The sequence below is a fragment of the Microcaecilia unicolor genome, chromosome 2 (assembly GCF_901765095.1).
Source record: "Microcaecilia unicolor chromosome 2, aMicUni1.1, whole genome shotgun sequence".
In the NCBI taxonomy this organism is placed as follows: domain Eukaryota; kingdom Metazoa; phylum Chordata; class Amphibia; order Gymnophiona; family Siphonopidae; genus Microcaecilia; species Microcaecilia unicolor.
Genome location: NC_044032.1, coordinates 393,908,685 through 393,935,934, shown reverse-complemented (window position 1 = coordinate 393,935,934; position 27,250 = coordinate 393,908,685). Strand labels below are relative to the sequence as shown.

General features: G+C 45.7%; 1 protein-coding gene across 4 annotated transcripts in view; it reads right to left on the bottom strand.

The window, feature by feature from the left end:
* CDS1 (CDP-diacylglycerol synthase 1) overlaps positions 1–27,250 on the bottom strand; it is a 447,836-nt gene that overhangs the window by 108,768 nt on the left and 311,818 nt on the right. For all 4 annotated transcript variants that reach the window (XM_030190592.1, XM_030190591.1, XM_030190589.1 and 1 more), the window contains one exon: positions 18,039–18,191. In XM_030190592.1, the coding sequence (XP_030046452.1) occupies positions 18,039–18,191 (153 nt within the window). The remainder of the gene's footprint in view (positions 1–18,038; positions 18,192–27,250) is intronic.

Below are 27,250 nucleotides of genomic sequence, written 5' to 3'. Positions count from 1 at the left end.
CCACCTTCAGCAGGAACTTAGGGTGCATGTGGGGGACTACTCTCTTGTGATGAAACTTAGTATAAGATGCATCTACTACTAAGGCCTGAAGCTCACTAACCCTATGAGCTGAAGTAATAGCCACCAAGAAAATGACCTTCCAGGTCAAGTACTTCAGATGGCAGGAATTCAGTGGCTCAAAAGGAGCTTTCATCAGCTGGGTGAGAACGACGTTGAGATCCCATGACACCGGAGGAGGTTTGATAGGGGGCTCTGACAAAAGCAAACCTCTCATGAAGCGAACAACTAAAGGTTGTCCAGAGATAGGCTTATCCTCTACATGGCGATAAGCACTAATTGCACTAAGGTGAACCCTCACGGAGTTGGTCTGAAGACCAGACTTGGATAAGTGTAGATGGTAGTCAAGCAAGGTCTGTGTAGTACAAGAAAGAGGATCTAGGGCTTTGCTGTCACACCATATGGCAAACCTCCTCCATTTGAAAGAGTAACACCTCTTTATGGAATCTTTCCTGGAAGTAAGACCCGGGAGACACCCTCAGCGATCCAAGGAGGTGAATTCTAAGCTCTCAACATCCAGGCCGTGAGAGTCTGAGACTGGAGGTTTCGATGTAGAAGCGACCCCCTCGTTGTGGATGATGAGGGTTGGAAAACACTCCAATCTCCACGGTTCCTCAGAGGACAACTCCAGAAGAAGAGAGAACCAAATCTGGCGTGGCCAGAAGGGAGCAATCAGAATCATGGTTCCGTGGTCTTGCTTGTGTTTCAACAAAGTCTTCCCTACTAGAGGTATGGAAGGATACGGATACAGAAGGCCTGCTCCCTAATGTAGGAGAAAGGCATCTGACGCTAGTCTGTCATGGCCTGAAGCCTGGAACAGAACTGAGGGACCCTGTGATTGATCTGAGTGGCAAAAAGATCCACCCATGCTTGGACGATCTCGTGGGCGTCGCCCATATTCAGCGACAACTTGTGATGTTGCATTACCCTGCTCAGCCTGTCGGCCAGACTGTTTACCCCTGCCAGATAAGTGTCTTGGAGAAACATGCCGTGACGGCGTGCCCAAAGCCACATCTGGACGGCTTCCTGACACAGAGGGTGAGATCCGGTGCCCCCTTGCTTGTTGGTGTAATACATCGCAATCTGATTGTTTGAATCAAGATGATTTGGTTGGACAGCCGATCTCTGAAAGCCTTGAGAGCATTCCAGATCTCTCGCAATTCCAGGAGATTGATCTGAAGACCTTTTTCCTGACAGGACCAGGCTCTGAGTGTGAAGCCCATCTACATGAGCTCCCCACCCCAGGAAGGATGCATCTGTCGTCAGCACTTTTTGTGGCTGAGGAATTTGGAATGGTTGTCCCATGGTTAAATTGGATCGGATCGTCCACCACTGACGAGAATTCTGAAAGTCGGTGGACAGTTGGATCACATTCTCTAGATCCCCCGCAGCTTAGCATGCCAAACTGAAACGCTCATGGGTAGGAGAAGTACACTTCGCTTCTTCTCAGGGAAGAGGGGGAGGAGTTGTAGTCTTGATCAGAAAAGGGTTCCTTTACAGATTGTCTCTATTATTTGGGGTTCTCAGGGAAATTATTTACTTTTACATCTTTGGCTACATGGCATAGAGTTCTTAATAGTAGTTTTATATGGTCCTAACCAGCATGACCCTCAATTCTTTCACTCATTGCTACAATATTGCCTGCAATATAGCTCACTTCATTTGATGGGTTTGGGAGACATTTAGTTTCAGACCCTTCCATGTAGTCTGGCTTTGTCGAACCATAAAGGGCCCCACGCAAACACTTTTTCTAATTTTGCACATTCTCCCCATTTGATAGATGCATGGCGAGCTCTACACCCAGGTGAACAAAATTATACTCATCGTTCTTGGGCACATGGGACTCAAGTCAGGTTAGACTACATTTTAGTAGAACGTACACTTTTTACATTGATTTTTTTCAGCAGTAATAGGCCCTGAGATCTCTGATCATGCTCCGATCTGGGTCGATGTGGAGCTACCTATTGAGGAGAGGGCCAGTGCGGGATGGCGCTATCCTACCTACTTGCATGCCGACACGCATTTTCAGAAGTTCATACAAGATAAGTGGGCAAGTTATATTAATAATGCAGAATATATTGAGCAGCCCATTTTATTTTGGTCCGCTTCGAAGGCGGTGTTAAGGCGAGATATAATTGCATATGTACAAGATCGTAAGAAGCGTTTAGCTGCAGGAATACTGCTTTTGAAATCTAGGTTGCATAAAGCTAAACAAGCTTACATTAATAGACCGACTCAAGCAACCTTAGAGTGTTTACAAGCTACTCAGGTAGCCTTAAATACCATGCTACTTGGAAGGGAGTCCCACTCTCTATTATATCAAAAATATAAATTGCATCATTTTGGCAATCGTCCTGGTCGAATGTTAGCTCGCATTATTAAACTTGGGGAGGTACAAAGGCAGTGATCTCCTTGTGGGACACTAATGGCATCCTCACTAATAATCGTGAATGAATAGCTCAGATATTTACTAATTATTTTACTTCGCTATACACATCACAGCTAAGTCCTGATGCTCAGGGACTAACTGATTACCTACAAGAAGCAGGTCTCCCTAAACTAACTATGCAAAAGATAGAATCATTAAATGCCCCGTTACAGTTGTCTGAACTGCAGGCGATGGTTAAAGGTTTAAAGTCGTTTTTACCCCTGCGGGCACTGGGACTCTGTTGGTATATTATGAAGAAGTGATAGAGAGGGGCCATTTTCCTCTTCATGCCAATACTGCTTTGATAACTTCGGTATTAAAGTTATCAAAGCAGTATTGGCGGGCAGACCGCCTGAGAATGCAGACTCATACCAACCCATATCGTTACTAAATGTAGACATTAAATTCCTTTCTAAGATCTTAGCTGAGCAATTGGCCCAATGTCTACCCAGACTAATAGGACCTGATCAGGTAGGGTTTGTGTGTCAGCACCATTCGGTGCATAATGTTCAATGTCTGTTACTCGCAATGGCTTACTGCCGTGCAACTGAGACACTGTCCATCATAGTAAGTTTGGATGCCGAAAAACCCTTTGATAGAGTGGGCTGGGACTATTTATTCCACACTTTGTCCTACATGGGGTTCTGTGGGTAGTATTTGCAGACAATACAAACTTGATGCACTCAACCCATGGCTTGTCTGCTGGTAAACGGTATTAGGGAGCCAGAGTTCCCTATTTCTAGAGGTACTAGGCAGGGATGCCCTCTCTCCTCTTTACTCTCTTTGGAACTTCTGTTGTGTAAGCTTTCTTTACTGGATGGGGTAAAGGGAGTGTCTCTCTCTGATTATCAGGTAAAAACCCTAGCCTATGCAGATCTGCTTGTGGTACTGACGGATCCGCTTCAATCCCTTGATAATTTGATTGCATGTTTGAGGCATTATGGAATGTATGCAGGTTTTTTTGTTAAATTTTGATAAATCACAGGCACTTCTGCTCTCACCTGATGCCCAGGCGAACTGGCGGGGTGCCTTCCCACTTCGTTGGGCGCAGGGTACACTTAAGTATCTAGGGGTGCACGTACTTGCAGATCTCAAGCAACTATACACGTTGAATATTCAACGGCTGTTGCATGAGACACAACAGAGGTTGCACTCATGGAAGTTCTTTCCTATATCTTTGTCAGATAAAAAGAAATTTTATCTGACTCCCCATTTCCACTTTACACATACTGTCAGCAAGCACCCCTCCGTGCTGTCCGCTCTTGTTTCGACACCTCTCCGTGCTGTCCGCTCTCCGCTCAACACCCCTCCGTGTGGTCTGCGCACAACTTAGCACCTCTCCGAGCTGTCCTTCTTCGCCCACACAATTGGGGCTAATCCATCTCCTAAGCGGAACTGTTCCTGCTCACTTGCAAAAAGTAATTCACACTACTATTTATTCAGTAGAGTGCTTTATTCAGAGTACAACCAGCGAGAAAACAGCAGGTCCACTGACTACAGCTGCTGGTCTCTGTGCCCCTGGCTTCCCTTCTTCCCCCACCCAACAATCCCCAAAAGTTCAGAACAGTTCAGTCTTGAAACTTCACAACAACTCGAAATACCTTTGAATCAGTCAATTCCTCTACTCCCTTTCTCCTACTGCCAAGGAGATAGAGGCATTTTCTCCACCCTCGCTTGTCAGACACCAACACTCTGACAACCTCCCACTAAATGTCCAGACTGACCTTCTTCAGGTAATTACCCTTTGTCCTGAGCAGAAGAACTCCATTTGCTCTTGTTCAGCCTCTTTCATGGTATTTTCACTGTTCTCCTCCAGATCAATCTCCTCCCACTCCATGGAGTCTTCCCCCACCCTCTCTCCCAGGTGCTGCTCCTCCACTTGATTATCCTCCATCTCCCAATCACCTCATGACTTCTCTGCCTGCTGGGAGTTGGAGTGCTGTCTCTCATGTTCCCTCCTCCCTTGCAAGCGCTGCTGGGTTCTGTAGTTCTCTTCCTTTCTTACCAACCTCCTACCCCCTTTTCCCGGCAGAGAGTGCTCTTCATTTCTTGGCTGACTGCCCCTGTCAGCTCTTCTCTGCTTTCCCTCTACCTCCTCCTTACATACCCCCCCGCTTAAGAACCTTTTTCCCTCCCGGGGTTTAACTACTTCAACCTCCTGACCAGCCATTCGGGACAAAATATCAACATTCCCCAATAGTTTCCCTGCCCGATGCTCCACCCGGAACTGAAAGGGTTGTAAGGACAGATACCATCTCATAAGTCTGGCATTAGCGCTTTTCATATGCATTAACCATTTCAAGGGGGCATGATCTGTAATGAGCCTAAAGGGCCGTCCCTCTAAATAGTATTGACACATTTGGGTGGCCCACTTAATAGCCAGACACTCCTTCTCAATTGTGGCATAGCCTTTTTCATGAGGAAGGAGTTTACGGCTCAAATATAACACCGGATGCTCCTCCCCATCATGAATCTGAGAAAGAACTGCCCCCAAGCCCACCCCCGAGGCATCCGTTTGCAGCACAAAGGGTTTGTCCCATTCAACTGCCTTCAGCACCGGATCCTCACATAGCGCTAAACGCAAACATTGAAAGGCTTCCTTCTCCTCCTCCCCCCATCTCAACTGGTTCGGTCGATTCCCTTTTAACATATTTGTTAAGGGTTCCGCCTGTGAGGCAAAATGGGGAATGAACCTGCGGTAGTACCCGACTAGCCCAAGGAAACTCCGCAGCCTTTTTTTTGTCGCTGGATAAGCAAACTCCCTAATACTTTGTACTTTATCCAACAAGGGTTTTACCTGCCCACCCCCCACCTTATAGCCCAGATATTTAACCTCCTGCCGGGCGAAGTGACATTTTTGGGGATTAAGAGTGAGACCTGCCTCCCGGAAAGCTGTTAACACCTTCCTGACCTGCCTCATGTGTGTAACCCAGTCCTCACTATGGATAATGACGTCATCCAGATAAGCCGCAGCATAACTCTGATGAGGCCGTAAGACCCTATCCAGCAGGCGCTGACAGGACGCCGCTGCGGAGTTCAAGCCAAACGGCATCCTCTTAAATTGAAAGAGCCCCAAGGGAGTAGAAAAGGCCGTCTTGGGCTTAGCCTCAGCAGATAAAGGAATCTGCCAATATCCCTTGGTCAAGTCCAGCGTAGAAAGATACTGGGCCGACCCCAACCTATCTAATAAATCCTCAATACGAGGCATAGGATAGGCATCGGGAGAGGAGAGGGCATTAACCTGGCGGAAATCAATACAAAACCGCCAGGTATCATCTTTCTTAGGCACCAGCACCACTGGACTAGACCAAGGGCTATATGATTCCTCAATAATACCATACTCCAGCATTTCCTTCACCTGTCTAATCACCTCCTGTTGTTTCACTGGGGACAGCCTATAAGGTCTTTGCCTAACCACCCGGCCCTGATCTGTAACAATCTCATGCAGGCTCAAATGTGTCTCCCCCGGACATGGAGTAAGTACATCCTGGAACTCTTCTAGTAGGGCCCCAAGTTCCTGCTGCTGACCTTTATTCAACTCCCCTGCAATGTGGGGCTTCAGGGACTTAAAGATGTCCGCGATCTGAGGCCCCAGATCCTCCTCCTCCATCGCCTTAGTCCCGCCCCACAGCACCTTCCTTTCCCTCCACAACTTTAACACATTCACATGATATGTTTGCTTTCTCCCCCTCTTATTCCTCACCTCATACGTAACTGGCCCCAATTTCTTAGTAATCACCACCGGTCCCCTCCACCGACTTTCAAATTTGTGCGGGCCATCTGCTATCATAATTATGACTTTCTCCCCTTCTGCAAACTCTCGCTCTTTCACTCCCCGATCATAATATGATTTCTGATATTGTTGACTTTTACCCAATCTATCCCGAGCATAGCCCCCCAACCGTCGTAACCTACCCTTCAGGTCAAACAGATAAGAGACCACTGTACAGTCTCCTCTATCCGGTGGCACCCATTGTTCCCTCAGGATATCTAAAATTCCCCGCGGACCCCTCCCATACATTAATTCAAACGGAGACACTCCTAATGAAGCCTGCACACTCTCCCTACAGGTGTATAAGACAAACGGCAAGAGGCGATCCCACTCATCCATACAGCTGCCCAACCCTCTACGCAAGAGAGTCTTAAGAGTCTTATTAAATCTCTCTACCAGACCATTGGTCTGAGGATGGTAAGCTGCAGTACGGATGTGTGCAATACCAAAGGCCTCCCATACTTGAGCCAATGTACGGGAGAGAAAATTAGTGCCTCTATCCGTAAGTACTTCCCGGGGAAACCCCACCGTACAGAAAATGTGAATCAGCTCAGCGGCAATAACCTTAGCTGACACCGTACGCAGGGGCACCGCCCACGGGAAACGGGTGGCCATATCTATCACCACCAAAATATACACAAAACCCCTCCGCGACTTGGGAAGCGGTCCTACAATATCCATAGCCAGGCGGCCTAGAGGAACCCCAATACGTGGCAAAGGACATAAAGGCGCCCGCTCTGGCCCCCTCTCAGCTACCTTCTGGCAGAGCCCACAGGAATTGCAATACCCTTCCACTTCCTTATAAACCCCGGGCCAATAAAACCTCTGCAAAACTTGGTCCAGGGTACCCTGTGTCGCCTTATGTCCCCCCAGCGGGTGATCATGCGCTAATCTCATGATCAGGCTTCGAAATCCCTTTGGTATCACCAACTGTTTCTGCCACCCTTTCCCTATTACCGAGTTCAGTCTGAATAGCAGCCCCTTCTCCACCCTAAAATGCGGGGAAGAGCCCCCCTCCCCTTCTCGGGCCCTACTCCAGGCGTACTGCAAGGTACCGTCCGCTTCCTGCTCCCTCTGAAAAGAGGGAAACTGCTCTATGAGCTGCCCCAGGTCCCTTGGGAAATCTCCTTCCCCCTCGACCTCTATCATGGCCTGACTTCTTTTCCATTGAGCTCCTTTATTTTGCCGGCCCCCTTTCCTACTTTTCCCCGGAGTACCAAAAATCTCAGGATGAAAGGGAAAAACCTGCTCCAAAGGAAGAACCTCCCCACCCTCCTGTTGTGACTGACCCTGAGCCCGGGTAGTTACAAAGGCTTTTCCCCCCTTCACATATTGGGAAAACGGAGCCCAATCCCTCCCCAGTATCAGGTCCTGAGGCAGCCGAGACAACACCGCTACTAATATCCGGTGTGCCCCCATAGGCCCTTTTACGGTCACCCAATGTAAAGGATATCTGGTACTAGCCCCATGAATGCATTGAATAGCTACCTCACCATGACTAGACCCTCCCTGATCATTCTTTCCCTTACTTATACGGGACCATAAACTCCTCGAAAGCATAGATTGGTCAGCTCCCGAGTCTAATAGGGCCTCCACTTTCACCCCCCCCACCTCCACGACCTGGGTAAAGGGATGGGACACCTGCTTATAAGAGTGAGAAGTAAAGCCCTCCTTGGCCCTACAATCTTTCCTTAAGTGCCCTTTATGCCCACACCTATAGCAAATACGATCCCCAGCATACCCCGAGACCCCCACTCCCCTTTCTCCCTTCCCAGCCGGTTCACTCCTTGCCTGAAGAGGCTTAGACCCTGTCATATATATTCCCTTCCCCGCCCGCACCCCTCCCCCACCCACATGCTGGGACTCTAGAAAGCATTCCATACTTTTAACAGCTTCATCCAAGGACCCACAGCCCCGCCTAATCAAATCCCTTTTTAATTCTTCCGGTAAGGCCTCCAGAAACTGCTCCAACACCAGCTCTAACATTACTTGTGTCACTGAGTTTTTTTCTGGTTCTAACCACTTGGTGGCTAAATCCAGTAATTTCTGGGCCAAAGCCCTGGGCGTCTCCCCTTCTGCCCACCTCCATTCCCTAAATTTCCTTCGGTAGGACTGCTTACTTAGCCCATACCTGTCCAGAATAGCCCGTTTAAGTTTAGCATAGTCTGCAATCTCCACAGCAGGGAGACTGCGAAAAGCTGCCAGTGCCTCCCCGGATAACGCCGGGGCCAGTCTCATAGTCCATTGCTCCCCTGGCCAGGCTGCAGCAACCGCTACCCGTTCAAATGCCCCCAGGTAATCCTCAATGTCGTCCTTATCGGACAGCTTACCCCAGGGTAACCAGTTCATCCCCATCAGGCCTCCGGGCAACGGCCCTCCTCCAGTTGCAGTTCCCTCTGGCACTGTCGACCCAGGCTGTACCAGTGCTCCTCCTTTCAACAACTCCTGACACAGTTCCAGAAGTGGCTGTTGCTGGGCCCTCGACGCGGCCAAGGAGTCCTCCATCAGTTTGTGCGCCAGTTCCTGTTGTTTTTGGAACTGATGGGCCATGAAGGAAAACATCTCCTTTGGATCCATTACGCCCGGTCTTCTTCTCTCCTAGACGACACAAAAGAAAACAACCTCCAAGTGCAGCTGCTTTTATAGGCTTGCCACCCTGCGGCCCCACACATGCATCCACAAAAAATCCCCTTCCGGCCCTGCTATATGCTCACCGGATAGCTCAGGATTTTGCGCCTTGCTCCTCTCTCTCTTGGAGAACCAGGTAGTTCGGTCAAATCCCACCACTGCCACCAAATGTCAGCAAGCACCCCTCCGTGCTGTCCGCTCTTGTTTCGACACCTCTCCGTGCTGTCCGCTCTCCGCTCAACACCCCTCCGTGTGGTCTGCGCACAACTTAGCACCTCTCCGAGCTGTCCTTCTTCGCCCACACAATTGGGGCTAATCCATCTCCTAAGCGGAACTGTTCCTGCTCACTTGCAAAAAGTAATTCACACTACTATTTATTCAGTAGAGTGCTTTATTCAGAGTACAACCAGCGAGAAAACAGCAGGTCCACTGACTACAGCTGCTGGTCTCTGTGCCCCTGGCTTCCCTTCTTCCCCCACCCAACAATCCCCAAAAGTTCAGAACAGTTCAGTCTTGAAACTTCACAACAACTCGAAATACCTTTGAATCAGTCAATTCCTCTACTCCCTTTCTCCTACTGCCAAGGAGATAGAGGCATTTTCTCCACCCTCGCTTGTCAGACACCAACACTCTGACAACCTCCCACTAAATGTCCAGACTGACCTTCTTCAGGTAATTACCCTTTGTCCTGAGCAGAAGAACTCCATTTGCTCTTGTTCAGCCTCTTTCATGGTATTTTCACTGTTCTCCTCCAGATCAATCTCCTCCCACTCCATGGAGTCTTCCCCCACCCTCTCTCCCAGGTGCTGCTCCTCCACTTGATTATCCTCCATCTCCCAATCACCTCCTGACTTCTCTGCCTGCTGGGAGTTGGAGTGCTGTCTCTCATGTTCCCTCCTCCCTTGCAAGCGCTGCTGGGTTCTGTAGTTCTCTTCCTTTCTTACCAACCTCCTACCCCCTTTTCCCGGCAGAGAGTGCTCTTCATTTCTTGGCTGACTGCCCCTGTCAGCTCTTCTCTGCTTTCCCTCTACCTCCTCCTTACATAACCTATGGAACATGGGGGCCTGGGACTGATCAGTATGCGTCACAACCCCATAGCGAGAGGCATGCAGCACATTAATGATTGGTTCTGCGCCACGCAGGACTATTCTAATACTTCTCTGGAACTTCTTGTCCCCCACAGTTCACTTCAGCGGTCTTCTGCATACAGCGGGGGACGAGGTACTGAGGATACTGAGGCTCTCTTCCATGAAGACTATAGCAAAAGCAGTCTGGAAATGGATTTGTTGCTTGCATCATTTTTGTTCTACAAGTCATGCCATTCCTGCCCCTCTGTAATAACCCAGTCTTTCTTCCTGGCCAGCTGCAGGGGTATGTCCCTGTGTCTCCCTTGCTGGTCTTGGCCTATACAAGCCTATGACATCTTGTTACTAAAAGATGGCTGCTGCAAACCTCTGACTTGCACATCTCTGTGTCAAAGTCAGCTTCAGTTTGTGGAAAATCACTGACAGGCTTGCTGAAGCCAAGGACACTCTGTGCTCCAATTATTTCCCTTCTATCTCGGAGATGATGAGAAGGGAGGCATGCATGGCACCAGAAGTTACCATTTCCAAGGTCACAAAGAAAAAAAACAAGAACTCTTCTTGCCCATGCACGAGACGGTACAAGAGGATAATTGGTATCACCTGACCGAGAGGTGCTGGAAGAGCGGGAAGAGTTGGGGAGTTAGTCGGAATCCTTGGAAGAAGGTGGAGGTGGAAAGAAGACCAGTGACCTAAGAAGGTCCACCAACTGATGAACTGTGTATCTGGAAGAGTACCGTGTGGTTCAGCAACCTACAAGGTGTGACCTGTGCCTTTGCTGACTGCTGCAGAGTGCCTGTCGTGGCTCTGACGAAGACTCGCTGATCTCTCAGCTTGAGTCTGGGAAGTAACCTGTGCTACTCCTGAGAGGTGTCCCCGGAAGTTGCCTGGTGAGAGACACAGTGATCTATCTCCTATTAGTCTGGGTTAGCGAGTGGTGATTACCTGAGCATAAGGCTGGTGTTAGTCATAACCTTGGTCGGGAAAGAAGCTGCTAATTACCATACTACCTCGTAACATAGTTATTGCATTCTAATCAGTTGTGCAAGTTTACCTAGCAACCAGTAAGAAATGTGTGTAGTGTGAGAATATAGTTGTAAGAATTACTGCCAGTATTTTTGTTCAGCCAAAGCTTTGGCAAATTTCTATTTTGTATTTTTTTTATATTATCCATAATAAAGCTAATATATATATCAGCCTGATTTCTCAGCTCTCTCTCTGACCAAAATAGTGGCATGTAGGGCCATAGCCAAGGTTTTCCCCCTTCCCCTAGACAGAGAACAGAATATTTTGCTTGCGGATAGTTCTGTTGGGAAACCTTGTTTCAGGTAATTTATTATCTGGGAAATCCGCCTACACAGCTCTATCCTACTTTTTGTAAATGGTGTATTCATGGAATTACGTATTTGTTACAAGTGGTGACCTCAGAAGGACAAATGAAAGCCTTCAGTAACCTTCAAAAAGAATTTGCTATTCCAGACAAAGATGTTTTTTTTCTATGTTCAATTGAAGCATTACATAAAATAGCTTCCATGGGTGGCCCTAGCTGAGGAAGTGCAGGAAGAACTTTCTACAGCATTTTCCTCGGAGGCGCAACAAAGTGTGTCACTTTCCTTTCATCATCGACACATAAGAGACATCCATGAACTGGCTTACACCCGATTGGTAGCACAGTGGCATGGCGACCTCCAATTTTCCCTATGGTACAACTTAAAGCTCACATTCTTGCTCTTTGGTACAACTCGCCTTATGCTATACATTGGGAGCTACAGTACAAATTTGTTCTTCGCTTATACATCTCCCCCCGCCGAGCCTTTCACATGGGACTTTCTCCATGGGGATCCTGTCCAAAGTGTGGAGCAGACGGAGCAACATTGGGACGTATGTTTTGGTCCTGTCCCTACATTGTCAGTTTCTGGAAAGAATAATTAACTCAGGTCTCCAAAATGTGAAGTTCAGGTTGGCATTATGATCCTACACTTTTGTTTGGACATCCTAGGTTGAGCCTTCCAGCCTCGCCTGGATACACTTCATTTGTGACAAAGGCTACAATTGTAGTGAAGCTTGCTATCTTGACTGACTGGTTAACTAATAGAAGACCTTCCCACCAGCACTGGCATTCTCGAATGATCTTTTTATTAAGACTGGAGCGCTTGGGTGACAGAGACTTTGCCTCTTCTGTAGGAGAATGATTTCAATGTTGCTGGGGCCCAGTTTGGAACACCTTGACCCCCCCCCCCCCCCCCTTGGAGTCAACTGATAAATATGTGATGAACTTTCTGACACTTGGTTATTGTCCTGTGAGTTTTACTGTACTCTGATGAATATTCAAGGAGGGAGGGAGGGTTAAGAGGTGGATGGTTAAGTTGTAGATCCTGTTTTATATCATGCTGTTATTGTTTACTTCATACTCAATAAAAATGGGCGGATCGATTCCAAGATGGCGCTGTGAATAAACGCACCTGTGTTTGCTCCTGGAGGCTGCTGTGATTGTGAGTTTCTCTCGGTGCCTCTGTAGCCTCGCTAACCATGGGGAAGCGGAGGGCGAAGGTAAAGGAATTTCCCTCGGTTCCTGTGACCTCCTCGACGTTGAAACAAACAATTTCCCAGGCAGCAACCGGGTCCTCAGGGAACTTCGACCCCCACTGCAGCTCTCGGCCCTTCGGAGTCGATTGAGAGTGGAAACGGGGCTTCCTTGAGCCCTGTGGAGCGAATTGCACCTCCCCAGCCTGGAAGAGAGTTGCTGGCTGTTCAAACAGAGACAGACGCCGAAGTGGCTCAGCTGGTCCTGTCTGAGGGTGTGACTGCAGCAACGGAGTTAGATTCTCAACTTCGGGAAACATTACTACAACAGGCTTCAAAGGTATTGCCTCAAGCTATTGTTTCCAAGTTAGCTCGGGCTGATAGTCTATCTCAATCTCCTCCTGTGGCTAGTGGAGTGATTAGACCAGCAATTGTGACGCTGGAGTCACTATGGGACATGGTTTACAATATCCAAACCTCTATGCAAACTACTTTAAAGCAGAATTCTTCTGATATTGAAGTTCTTTCTGAGGCTGCCCTGCTTCAAGCACAAGTGACTGCACAGCAAACCCAGAAATTGGAACGTGTGGATATCAAAATTCAAGAAATGGGATCTATAGAAACAGCTTTGGTTAAAGACAATAATTTTCTACATAAATGACTTGAATACCTTGAAAATCAGACTAAAAGACTTAACCTTAGGTTTCTTAATTTTCCCAAATCGCCGTTAATTTCTCCTTTGGAGATGGTCAAAAAATATTTGGTGGACATCCTGGGAATGGACAAGGACTCACTCCCTCCCATTACACGGGCTTATTACATCGGGAGTACTGGAGTGGAGGTGGGAACCCCCCCCCCCCCCCCCCCCCCCCCGTAATAGGGGAGGGAATGAATCTTACCTCATTCCTAGAAAGCTCATTAGAAATAGTTACTCAGAGGTTAACTCTGCTTGCCACTTTTGCGTTGGAGCCTGATAGGAATGCCATACTACGGCTTTCGTTGAGACACTTAGAAAATCTGTTTTGGGGCTCAAAGGTCCGTATCTTTCCAGATCTCACACGGCCTACACAGATGAGACGAAGGGCCTTTTTGGAACTTTGCCCCAGGGTGGTGGCATTGGGAGCAAATTTTGTTTTGCGATTTCCTTGTTTTTGTAATGTGATGTTTGAGGGTAAACATTTTCAGTTTGTAGATCCAAAACAGTTGAAAGAGTTTATTGATGCAAGAGTTGATGTGAACATAGTAAACCTTCCCTAATTTAGCAGGCTGGGGTCTGAACCAGAGGAAGCATATATTGATTATTAATTTTTGTATTTTTTTTTCTTTTTTTTTTTTTAATTTCCTTAATCTTGGAATCAAATTTCTTCAACTTGTGGACAAATGGGCTGTAAAGATATATACCTATCATTTTTGTTTCCTAATGTTAAATAATGCCGATTGCATATTCCCTTTAAGTGGTGATATACTGGAAAATTTAATAATTAAATTTAAAAAAAAATGATTGCACCATACATTTTCAAGATTTTGTTCACAAGTATATTACTTATATTTGTCTATCTGAACTTTTGTTATATTCTTTCATATTCATTGTAGATATATAGTTTATGTTATTTTTATCATTTGCACTGTTAAATTTTAAGTATTATAATTTATATAATTTGTATTTATAATTTTTGTTTACTAATTTATATTATCATGTCTGGTTGATAGTCCTTGCCCCAACTCAGATTTGTCTAGATAAAACATGGCCACATTGGTCACAGTATTTCCTTTGATGCAATAAAAGCCTTCATGTTACTACTCTGTTGTTTTGGTGATCTGCTATTGTACTATTGTATATAATGAGCACATTGTGAAGAATAAGGGGCTGTCCTAGCCTGGGTAGGCCACTAGAGGGCGCTGGTCCCATAGACATAAGGGAAAATGTCCAGGTCATGTCATTACTGAGAAGTCACTAGAGGGAGCCAGTAGGGGAATGTACAGGTGGAGGTTGCTAGGACCAGGGAGAGTCCTGGGGTGGGAACAGGTGGAAGTTGTTAGGGGCTGGGTCCTGCCTGGAATTAGGGGGAAGAGCCTATAGGGGTGGAGAAGCTAATTAACCTCCCTATACCTACCTGAGTTTGTGAAAGGAAAGAGAAGAGAGAGGAGCTGGAGACCTGGCAGCTGGAAGAAGAAGATCCCCTTGAAGGTACTGGCTGGAATTTTGGTGGACCGTGTGTAGATAGAGCTATGTATGAAGAACAAGGAACTAGTAGCCAGGGGGCTGGAGGACAGAGCTGTACCCTCAGAATGTGTGTGAGGGCTCAGTGGGAAGATCTGTGAAAGTGTTTAAGCTGGAAGAAGTGTGCCCAGGGGGCTGGAATAAAGAGCTGCCTGATGAATATGCTGTTGTTAACTGTCTAATCTACATCTAATTTGCATATTAAGAACAAGGTCACCCTGAGTGAACAAGGGACCTAGGATCCTGAAGGTTGGTGTGCCCAGGGTGCTGGGAAGAGACCGGCCAGAGTCCTGCTCAGGAGTCACAGGCCAGTGCGGCCTGCTGGAGGACAGGAGGAGAAGCCTCGTTGTAACAAGTGGTGGCAGTGGTGGGATCTACAATGAACTTCCACGTGGGAGAGGTGAGATCTCGGTAAAGCGGAGGTGGTTCCAGATCAGACCAGACGAAGGGCTGAAGTGTGATGGAGGTGGCCTTGGAGGTTCCAGAGGCCCGTGTTCCAGAAGCCTGTCGAGGGGGCCAATATTGGCAAAAGCACTTTACTCACCTACCGCAGGTAAAGGGTACCTAGGGGGGAGGTGAGGGTGGATTCGTAAGATTTGGAGGCTTGGGAGAGGCTCTGGAGGCTTGGGAGAGGCTGTAGGGGAAGGAGGCGGCCACAGGGAGGTGCAGCGCAAGTGTGGGGGCCAGGAGAGTAAACAGGCCACACTTGGATTTGTTTTTTTGTGATTACAGGCTGCACCCCATCGGACGGCCAGGAAGGAGGGAGGCCTGAGAAGCCGGAGGCGGTTCAAGCTGGAGAGGAGAAGGCCAGGGCTTTGGGAGCACTTGCCTGGGTCGATTGCCAATGGAAAGGATCTAACAAAGATGGACATTGAGAACCAGGTTTTGGGGACTTGCAGGGGATGAGGGTCAGAAAGGACCTGCTGCAGAGCGCCCGAAGGAGTCGTCAGGTGACCCCTTTCTCGGTGGGATCGTGGTGAGGTCAGATGCCCCAGGAGGTAGGAGGTAGCTGCAGGGGATGAGGGTCAGATAGGACCTGCTACAGTTAGGCACCTCAGGTCCCCGGGAACGGGGGGAAGGGCCAAGCCATGTGAGGTGCTAAGATAAGGGAGCTAGGTGACCCCTCCCTCGGAGGGGTCATGGTATCGGGGGGCGCCCAGGAGGGGGCTGCAGGGGATAAGGGTAAGATAGGGCCTGCTGCAGCGAAAGCCCCTCTGGGCCTAGTGAAAGGGAAGGGCCCGAGCCATGTGAAGTGCTAAGAGGGGGATGAGGAGCCTAGATGGGGGTGGTGAGGCCTAGGGATAGAACAGGGATGAGCCTGGAAAAGAGTATGCCCTCTTTGAAGAATTGCTGCTCCTCAGTGGAAAAGACTTAAAGGGTTGCTGAGGTGGAGCAGCAATTAGCTTAAGGGTGGGGGTATGTGAAGAATAAGGGACTGTCCTAGCCTGGGTAGGACACTAGAGGGCGCTGGTCCCATAGACATAAGGGAAAATGTCCAGGTCATGTCATTACTGAGAAGTCACTAGAGGGAGCCAGTAGGGGAATGTCCAAGTGGAGGTTGCTAGGACCAGGAAGAGTCCTGGGGTGGGAACAGGTGGAAGTTGTTAGGGGCTGGGTCCTGCCTGGAATTAGGGGGAAGAGCCTATAGGGGTGGAGAAGCTAAATTAACCTCCCTATACCTACCTGAGTTTGTGAAAGGAAAGAGAAGAGAGAGGAGCTGGAGACCTGGCAGCTAGAAGAAGAAGATCCCCTTGAAGGTACTGGCTGGACGTTTGGTGGACTGTGTGTAGATAGAGCTATGTATGAAGAACAAGGAACTGGTAGCCAGGGGGCTGGAGGACAGAGCTGTACCCTCAGAGTGTGTGTGAGGGCTCAGTGGGAAGACCTGTGAAAGTGTTTAAGCTGGAAGAAGTGTGCCCAGGGGGCTGGAATAAAGAGCTGCCTGATGACTATGCTGTTGAGAACTGTCTATTCTACATCTAATTTGCAAATTAAGAAAAGGTCACCCTGAGTGAACAAGGGACCTAGGATCCTGAAGGTTGGAGTGCCCAGGGTGCTGGGAAGAGACCGGCCGGAGTCCTGCTCAGGAGCCACAGGCCAGTGAGGCCTGCTGGAGGGCAGGAGGAGAAGCCTCGTCGTAACAACGTATGCATACAAATAAGCCAGGAAATTTCTGCCTACTAAATAGCTTGTGTAAACATGTGTGGGTACTTTGATGTGGCAATTTTCAAAAGGAAAGCACCTCTCTATTAGAAAACTGGTTTAACCTGTACACATCTGCCGCAAAAATTGGGCTGCCTATTATAAAATTATCATCTTGGATCTTAGCATTCCACATTCGCCAAGCATTAAAAAAGCACATATAAAATGGTTTTTAAACAATATAAATTGACCACCACAGGAAAAAATGCACATTATTCAATATCTCATTTTTATCAACTGGCTCAATACTGAAGAGATTCTAAGTATGTTTCCAGATTATTTTTACAAGATGTACTGTTCAAGGCAAATATACTGTTGTAGGTAAAGTACAGTGTAGCTTAAACAGTCAGCATAAACCAACCCCAAGCAGAAGCTTCACCAGTAGACTCTCAATTCTTAAGCTAATCTTCTTTATTGTAGTACTCAGAATAAATAATGAAGTTCCAATTTACAGTTCCAGTTGCTTGTAAAAGAATTGTGGCCTCCTGCCCATAGAGTCTGTATCTAGTCACCTCAGAGGCAAGGAGATGGCCAGAACCTCAGCCCAGCTAAGAGGAAAAGCTGTAACACTCAAGGAAAATAAGGGGAAGAGAAAACAGGGAATGGGGAAGACTTTGGGAGATGGTGAAAAATCTTGATGGAATTACAGTAGATGGAGGGATCAAGTCACTAGAACAACTGCTGATCATAAAGGAATGCTAGGAAGAGTGGGTTCTCTCACAGCCCAGGGCTGGCTCTAGCTCAGAGCTGACAGCCAGTAGGGAAAGCTCACAAGGAGCTAATCACAGGAACTGCAGTCCTAATACACAGTGCTATCTATTACACAAACAATGCAATTAAATACCAATAATACTTATATACATATACACACAGCAATACACCCTGCCTCCATGAATATGGGGGCAGAACACAAGACAGACCAAATTGTGTTGCATTTACAATTTGCTTTTGCACATCAATTCATACTGCAGAGATTTTATATATGCTTCCAGACAGATTATTTTTAAAATACTTAGATCAAATTGTGATGCATTTACAATATGCTTTTGCACATCAATTCATACTATTTAAAGAATGTACAAAAAAAAGCAGGTTTTATGATGAAAAAGCTTAATTTCTATTTACCCATGCCAGAACAGTCTGCAGCACTGATGGTATGGGGTACTTCTGAAGCTGAAACATCTGAGAAGGTTCACAATTAGCAGAAAATCTGTTTGTTTCACTGTTGTAGTCCACAGGACACACAAAATACTCATACTGGGAGAGTATGTAAGAAATCTGGAAAAAATAAAACATGATCAAGCACATTCTTTCAGTTACACAAGATTAGCATTCATAAGTGCAATGAGAATATGCAGGCTGAAGAAACTGGATTTTAAAGTCAGACAAAAATGTATCTCATACTACCCATTACTACTAATCATTTCTATAGTGCTACTAGACATACACAACGCTGACTGACAATACAAATATTTGCTCTGTAAAGCTTCAATCTATTCAAGACAGAGTAAATAAAAGAATTAAAGTGTTCATTTGTTATGAAAATGGTAGTATATAAACATGGATATAAATAGGAGAATAAGGTGTTAAGATTTAAAAGCAGCCTCTAAAAGGTGGCGTTTTAGGCTATATTTGAATAAGAGCAGAAAGGGAGCATGAAAAACAGGCTCAGGAAGTCTAGATACAAGGAGTTATCTGGAGGTGGCAATGGAGAAGGGAACAGATAAAAGTGACTTACCTGACAAGTAGAGACCCTGAGAAAAAAAAGAAGATAGTTGAAGTAATGAGAAGCTGTAGAATGAAAGTACTTTAAGGTGAATAAGAAGCTTGAACTACATGTGGGGAACAGATAAGAAACCAATGAAATGACTTGAGAAGAAGTGTTACATGAGTGCAGCAACACTGAAAGGCCATGCAGCTGAATTTTGAATAGATTGAAGGGAAGAGAGATGGCTTAGTAAGAAAGCTGTGAGCAGCATGTCACAGTAGTTTAATCATGAATTTATGAGAGCATGGATGGACTTTGGTGATATAATAGAGAAGTTTTAGCAATGTGTTGGATATGTGCAGAAAAAGTAGAGACCAAGATGATTGAGGTTATGGGCTGAAATAGAGAAATGGCAGCAGGTTTGGGGGAAAGATAAACTGTCTTGGCAGGGTCAGAGCAGTATTTTGGCAAATGTGGCAATGTCAAACAAGCAGGCTAGAATTTGGGACTAGATTCCTGGTGACATTTCTAGCGCACAGAGGTAGATCAAGTCATTAGCATAAAGATGATACAAAAGCAGTATGAAGAGATTTATTTCACTTGTATCCCACATTTTCCCACCTATTTGCAGGCTCAATGTGGCTTACAAAGACCTGTTTTGGCATCGCCATACAGGATGAAGTTTGCATTTGGTGTTACAAAGAAGTTTGCATTTGGTGTTACAAAGAAGTTTGCATTTGGTGTTACAAAGAAGTTTGCATTTGGTGTTACAAAGAAGTATGCATTTGGTGTTACAAAGAAGTCAAGGAAGACAAAAGGATTAGATCAAGTAGTTGTACAAAGATTCATTCTACTTAAAGTTGGAAAGGTGTTGTGTTATGGTTATCTATGGGTTCTCGTGATAGGCTTTGCCAAAGAGGTAAGTCTTCAGAGATTTGCGGAAGTTAATTAATTCGTTGATCGTTCTCAGGTGAGTTGGAAGTGCATTCCACAGCTGTGTGCCCATATAAGAAAAGCTGGTCACGTGAGAGAGTTTGTATTTTAATCCTTTACAACTGGGGAAGTGTAGGTTGAGAAAGGTGCGGGAAGATTTTTTTGCGTTTCTGGCTGGTAGGCTCACTAGGTCTAGCATGTAGGTCGGGGAATCTCCGTAGATGATTTTATGAACAATTGTACAGATCTTGAACGTGGTGCGTTCTTTAAGTGGAAGCCATTGTAATAGTCCAGATGACTTAATACCAGGTTCCGGAAGATGGCCCTTGGGAAGTAAGGTTTTACTCTTTTGAGTTTCCACATGGAATGGAACATTTTCTTAGTTATATTCTTCACGTGGTTTTCAAGTGTAAGATTTCGGTCAATGGTAACACCCAGAATTTTCAAATTGTTTGAGACGGGGAGGGAAAAGTTTGGGGTGGTTATGGTGGAGAATTTGTGTTGTGTTGTGAAGTGATTATAAAGACATTGTGTTTTTTCTGCATTGAGTTTTAGTTGAAATGCATCCCCCCATGAGTGCAAGATTTGGAAGCAGAGCACCAAGGGAACACCTATAGAGAGGTGGTCTCAAAATAGGGCCCTGAGGTGATATAGTGGTGGAAAATCACTCGTCACAATATATACCAAAACTACATTGGGAAAGATAAGCCACAAGACAGAATCAAGTTCTGAAATCCTAGGGAGGCCAGAGTACCCTGGTGTAAATGATGATCAACAGTACTGAACACAGTGAACAGATGAAAAAGAATGAGGATTAAGTAAAAGCCCTCAAAATTTGTTAAGGGGCAGGTCACTGGAGAATGACAGGGGCTGATTCTATAGAATGTAGTGTACAAAAACCAGACTGGAGTAGATTAAGAATGCCTTGAGATAAAGTCAAAATAGAGATGAACGGTTGTGAAAGGGAGTAGGAAGGGAATCACTGGCATTAAAATGACCTTTTGGTTGGATGGCCCTAAACAAAACAAAAACAAAATCTCTGGCCCTACTCCTAAACTCTCCAGTTGCTGAAGCTGTGTTGGGTAAAACTGGTAGGGCCACGGCCCCAGTGGCCCACCCAGTTCCACTGCCTATAAACGGGTTGATAGTGCAGGGCATGCTCAAAGGCCTTCCAAATCCAACATAAGCCAAGGAGGTGGAATGCCTGCAGGCCTTGAGAAGAGTGGCAATGACAGGAGGTGAATAACCCTTGCTCTTCAAATGCTGCCTTCCCTGGGCCATGCCATAAGCTAGAATGGATCTGGGTCTTCCATCATGATCAGACCCTGAAGAAGACCCAAAATAATGGAAGTGGAGACCCTGAGAGAAGTCAATGAATATCTGAATACCAGGGGGCAGCAAGACCAGTCTGGCGTCATCAAGATCAGGAGGTAGTGCATGGATATCCTTCAGATGACCTTGCTGATCAGGGGTCAAGGAAGAAACAGAGCGAGGATCCTGCCAAGACCAAGGCTGTACCAGGGCACTGATTCATGCCAAACCTGGCTCTCTTCTGCAGCTGAAGAAGCACATTTCATGCTCTGGCGGGAAGCCATCAGATCGTAGATCAGGGGGGCACAACAGTCCACTAGCGGCTGAAAGGCTCAGCTTCCCATTCCTCCAGATCCAGAGAGTTTTGTCTGAGGGAATCTGCTTGAAGATTTTCTGCCCTGGCCATGAGGGCAGCAAGGATTGCCATTAGATAACACTCTGCCCAGCTACACAGCCAGATGGCTTCCAATTCCACTGCTGCACTCTAAGCTCCTGCCCGCTTGTTAATGTGGCCTGTCACCATAGCATTGTTGAGTATAACGGTACAGAGAGGGTCCACACTCCGAAGTACAGAAAAACAGCAGCAGGCACCTTCAGAAACAGGACACAGTTCCTTTTATTGGAAAAATAGGATTTCCAGTAGAGACCCAACACGGGCTTTTAGTGTCAGTCTGTATACCAATATGTTAATTGATAAGATGTATGTTGTTCAATTCACTTATCACCTTAAGAGTTAAGTACAAAGCTCACCAAGTTAAGACAAGTGGCTAAAACATTGACATCACAATTTTTTTAACATGTTCCTAACAATGCAATCATACGTTGTATTGTGATAGACATTATAACAACGCTAAGCCTCATTTGACGTTTTCTCCTACCTCCCCGATCATGCTCATGAATCATTAGTAGCTTTTCACACAGTCATATACTCAATATAATACATTTTTTCCATCAACCTTTTTCCTGTTTCATATCAACCACTGGCTTAACTCTACTACAATTAATCCATGTTTAGATATCGTTATTTGTTAAATACAAAACGATCGGATGTTGACGTCAGTGCTGACATCAGTATCGTCATCATTGCTGACATCAGTATGATAAGTTCATTTAAACCGGATGGATCAACGGCACCTCTGTTTGATTTTTGTTTAGAAGCAGACATATCTTACGACTTCAACACACTGAATTACTCATTCAAAGCAGACAGGTGAGTTTCACACTTTTCTCTACCCCACTAAGTTTTCCTTTACATATACCAGTTTCTTGATGTTGTTGTTTTTACTTTTTAGCTTCAAACTTTCCTGCGCTTTTTAAAGTACCGTGGTCATACACTAAATCTTCCGATTTACAGTGCTTGTAATTATAAACATGTATCAATATCCCTTTACCAACTGACCTCTTTACATAAGTAATCGCCATTATGATCAATGATGCTATACATCGATCACCCTGCATGTTTACCATACACTGTTCAATCGGCACCCCAAAGTTATTGTGCCGTTGCATACCGCCAACTCCATTTCAATTGAAAGCTGTGCTGCTGCACATGAGCCATTGAATCCAGAGAGGTATAAGCTTGCTGACATTTCATACTAAGTCATTGTATATATAACTTTGAAAAAAAATGTTTTGGGAACTCTTGAAAAATTTACCTACTCAGTACCATTAAATTTTAACCATCTTGGTCCTATGAGCAAAGACAGCATTTTTGTTCTCCTATATCACTATATAGCATTAGGTTATCGTCATCTGATTTGGGAAATGCCATTACTATATAATCAAACAAACACATATGTAGCAATTGAATTTTCTTAATCAGATAGAAAAAATATCCTAGAAAGTGCTTAAACCACAAATATGCATAACATTTATTTCCTGTAAGAGATCACTTTGGTGAGTTGATACAATGCAGATTACATCATTTATGTTATATTCAATCACAATTAGTGATTTATAACCAATTCATAATATCATATCTTAACCACTTATTTAATTGATAGATCTACCTTTGATGATACAGCCTCTTCCGGTCCAGTTAAGTACATAAGTAATGCCACATGTAATGCCACACTGGGAAAAGACCAAGGGTCCATCGAGCCCAGCATCCTGTCCACAACAGCAGCCAATCCAGGCCAAGGGCACCTGGCAAGCTTCCCAAACGTAGAAACATTCTATACATGTTATTCCTGGAATTGTGGACTTTTCCAATGTTCATTTAGTAGTGGTTTATGGACTTGTCCTTTAGGAAACCGTCTAACCCCTTTTTAAACTCTGCTAAGCTAACCGCCTTCACCACATTCTCCAGCAACGAATTCCACAGTTTAATTACGCATTGGGTGAAGAAACATTTTCTCCTATTTGTTTTAAATTTACTACACTGTAGTTTCATCGCATGCCCCCTAGTCCTAGCATTTTTGGAAAGCGTGAACAGATGCTTCACATCCACCTATTCCACTCCACTCATTATTTTATATACCTCTATCATGTCTCCCCTCAGCCGTCTCTTCTCCAAGCTGAAAAGCCCTAGCCTCCTTAGTCTTTCTTCATAGGGAAGTCGTCCCATCCCTGCTATCATTTTAGCTGCCCTTCGCTGCACCTTTTCCAGTTTTACTATATCTTTCTTGAGATGCGGTGACCAGAATTGAACACAATACTCAAGGTGCAGTCACACTATGGAGCGATATAATGGCATTATAACATCCTCACACCTGATTTCCATACCTTTCCTAATACCCAACATTCTATTCGCTTTCCTAGCCGCAGCAGCACACTGAGCAGAAGGTTTCAGTGTATTATCGACGATGACACCCAGATCCCTTTCTTGGTCCGTAACTCCTAACATGGAACCTTGCATGACGTAGCTATAATTCGGGTTTTTTTTCCCCACATGCATCACCTTGCACTTGCTCACATTAAACGTATCTGCCATTTAGCAGCCCAGTCTCCCAGTCTCGTAAGGTCCTTCTGTAATTTTTCACAATCCTGTTGCGAGTTAACAACTTTGAATAACTTAGAGGCATATTTTCAAAGCACTTAGCCTTCCAAAGTTCCATAGTGCTTTGAAAATATGCCTACTGGTGTCATCAGCAAGTTTAATTACCTCTCTAGTTACTCCCATCTCTAAACTCCACTAACTACCCTTCTCCATTGTGAATACTGCCCATTTAACCCCACTCTCTGTTTCCTATCCTTCAACCAGTTTTTAATCCACAACAGGACATTTCCTCCTATCCCATGACCCTTCAATTTCCTCTGTAGCTTTTCATGAGGTACCTTGTCAAACGCCTTTTGAAAATCCAGATACACAATATCAACCGGCTCCCCTTTGTCCGCATGTTTGTTTACTCCTTCGAAGAATTGAAGTAAATTGGTCAGGCAAGATTTCCCCACACAAAAGCCGTGCTGACTTGGTCTCAGTAATCCATGTCCTCGGATGTGCTCTGTAATTTTGTTTTTAATAATAGCCTCTATCATTTTCCCCGGCACCGACGTCAGACTCACCGGTCTATAATTTCCCAGATCTCCCCTGGAACCTTTTTAAAAAATCGGCGTTACATTGGCCACCCTCCAATCTTCCAGTACCACGCTCGATTTTAAGGATAAGTTGCATATCACTAGCAGTAGCTCCGCAAGCTCATTTTTCAGTTCTATCAGTACTCTAGGATGAATACCATCCGGTCCAGGAGATTTGCTACTCTTCAGTTTGCCGAACTGCCCCATTATGTCCTCCAGGTTTACCGTGAAGTCAGTAAGTTTCTCCGACTCGTCCGTTTGAAATACCATTTCCGACACCGGTATCCCACCCAGATCTTCCTTGGTGACCTATATATATACACCTTCATATAAAGTTTTTTTTTTTTTGAGTATGCTTTCTTTTTATTTATATTTGTATTTTTATTATTTGTATTCTAACATACTTTGTTTAATATGTCAATGCCACTTCTCACTCAACACATTCTTGCTCTTTGGCACAACTCACCTTATGCTATACATTGGGAGCTACAGTACAAATTTGTTCTTCGCTTATACATCTCCCCCCGCCGAGCCTTTCACATGGGACTTTCTCCATGGGGATCCTGTCCAAAGTGTGGAGCAGACGGAGCAACATTGGGACGTATGTTTTGGTCCTGTCCCTACATTGTCAGTTTCTGGAAAGAATAATTAACTCAGGTCTCCAAAATGTGAAGTTCAGGTTGGCATTATGATCCTACACTTTTGTTTGGACATCCTAGGTTGAGCCTTCCAGCCTCGCCTGGATACACTTCATTTGTGACAAAGGCTACAATTGTAGTGAAGCTTGCTATCTTGACTGACTGGTTAACTAATAGAAGACCTTCCCACCAGCACTGGCATTCTCGAATGATCTTTTTATTAAGACTGGAGCACTTGGGTGACAGAGACTTTACCTGTTCTGTAGGAGAATGTTTTCAACGTTGCTAGGGCCCAGTTTGGAACACCTTGACCCCCCCCCCCCCCCCGGCAGCTTGGAGTCAACTGATAAATATGTGATGAACGTTCTGACACTTGGTTATTGTCCTGTGAGTTTTACTGTACTCTGATGAATATTCAAGGGGGGAGGGAGGGTTAAGAGGTAGATGGTTAAGTTGTAGATCCTGTTTTATATCATGCTGTTATTGTTTACTTCATACTCAATAAAAATGATTGCACCATACATTTTCAAGATTTTGTTCACAAGTATATTACTTATATTTGTCTATCTGAACTTTTGTTATATTCTTTCATATTCATTGTAGATATATAGTTTATGTTATTTTTATCATTTGCACTATTAAATTTTAAGTATTATAATTTATATAATTTGTATTTATAATTTTTATTTACTAATTTATATTATCATGTCTGGTTGACAGTCCTTGCCCCAAATCAGATTTGTCTAGATAAAACATGGCCACATTGGTCACAGTATTTCCTTTGATGCAATAAAAGCCTTCATGTTACTACTCTGTTGTTTTGGTGATCTGCTATTGTACTATTGTATATAATGTGCACGTTGTGAAGAATAAGGGGCTGTCCTAGCCTGGGTAGGCCACTAGAGGGCGCTGGTCCCATAGAAATAAGGGAAAATGTCCAGGTCATGTCATTACTGAGAAGTCACTAGAGGCCGTAGGGTTACCATATGGCTCCAGAAAAAGGAGGACGGATTGAGCCAGCCGGGTTTTACTTCCATTGCTTTCAATGGAAAGCAATTGCGCCAGCCGGGTTTTACTTCCATTGCTTTCAATGGAAAGCAATGGAAGTAAAACCCGGCTGGCTCAATCCGTCCTCCTTTTTCTGGAGCCATATGGTAACCCTACTAGAGGGAGCCAGTAGGGGAATGTCCAGGTGGAGGTTGCTAGGACCAGGGAGAGTCCTGGGGTGGGAACAGGTGGAAGTTGTTAGGGGCTGGGTCCTGCCTGGAATTAGGGGGAAGAGCCTATAGGGGTGGAGAAGCTAATTAACCTCCCTATACCTACCTGAGTTTGTGAAAGGAAAGAGAAGAGAGAGGAGCTGGAGACCTGGCAGCTGGAAGAAGAAGATCCCCTTGAAGGTACTGGCTGGAATTTTGGTGGACTGTGTATAGATAGAGCCATGTATGAAGAACAAGGAACTAGCAGCCAGGGGGCTGGAGGACAGAGCTGTACCCTCAGAATGTGTGTGAGGGCTCAGTGGGAAGATCTGTGAAAGTGTTTAAGCTGGAAGACGTGTGCCCAGGGGGCTGGAATAAAGAGCTGACTGATGAATATGCTGTTAACTGTCTAATCTACATCTAATTTGCATATTAAGAACAAGGTCACCCTGAGTGAACAAGGGACCTAGGATCCTGAAGGTTGGTGTGCCCAGGGTGCTGGGAAGAGACCGGCCAGAGTCCTGCTCAGGAGCCACAGGCCAGTGAGGCCTGCTGGAGGGCGGGAGGAGAAGCCTCGTTGTAACAAGTGGTGGCAGTGGTGGGATCTACAATGAACTTCCACGTGGGCGAGGTGAGCTCTCGGTAAAGCGGAGGTGGTTCCAGATCAGACCAGACGAGGGGCTGAAGTGAGATGGAGGTGGCCTTGGAGGTTCCAGAGTCCCATGTTCCAGAAGCCTGTCGAGGGGGCCAATATTGGCAAAAGCACTTTACTCACCTTCCGCAGATAAAGGGTACCTAAGGGGGAGGTGAGGGTGGATTCGTAAGATCTGGAGGCTTGGGAGAGGCTGTAGGGGATGAAGGAGGCCATAGGGAGGTGCAGCGCAAGTGTGGGGGCCAGGAGAGTAAACAGGCCACACTTGGATTTGTTTTTTGTGATTACAGGCTGCACCCCATCGGACGGCCAGGAAGGAGGGAGGCCTGAGAAGCCGGAGGCGGTTCAAGCTGGAGAGGAGAAGGCCAGGGCTTTGGGAGCAC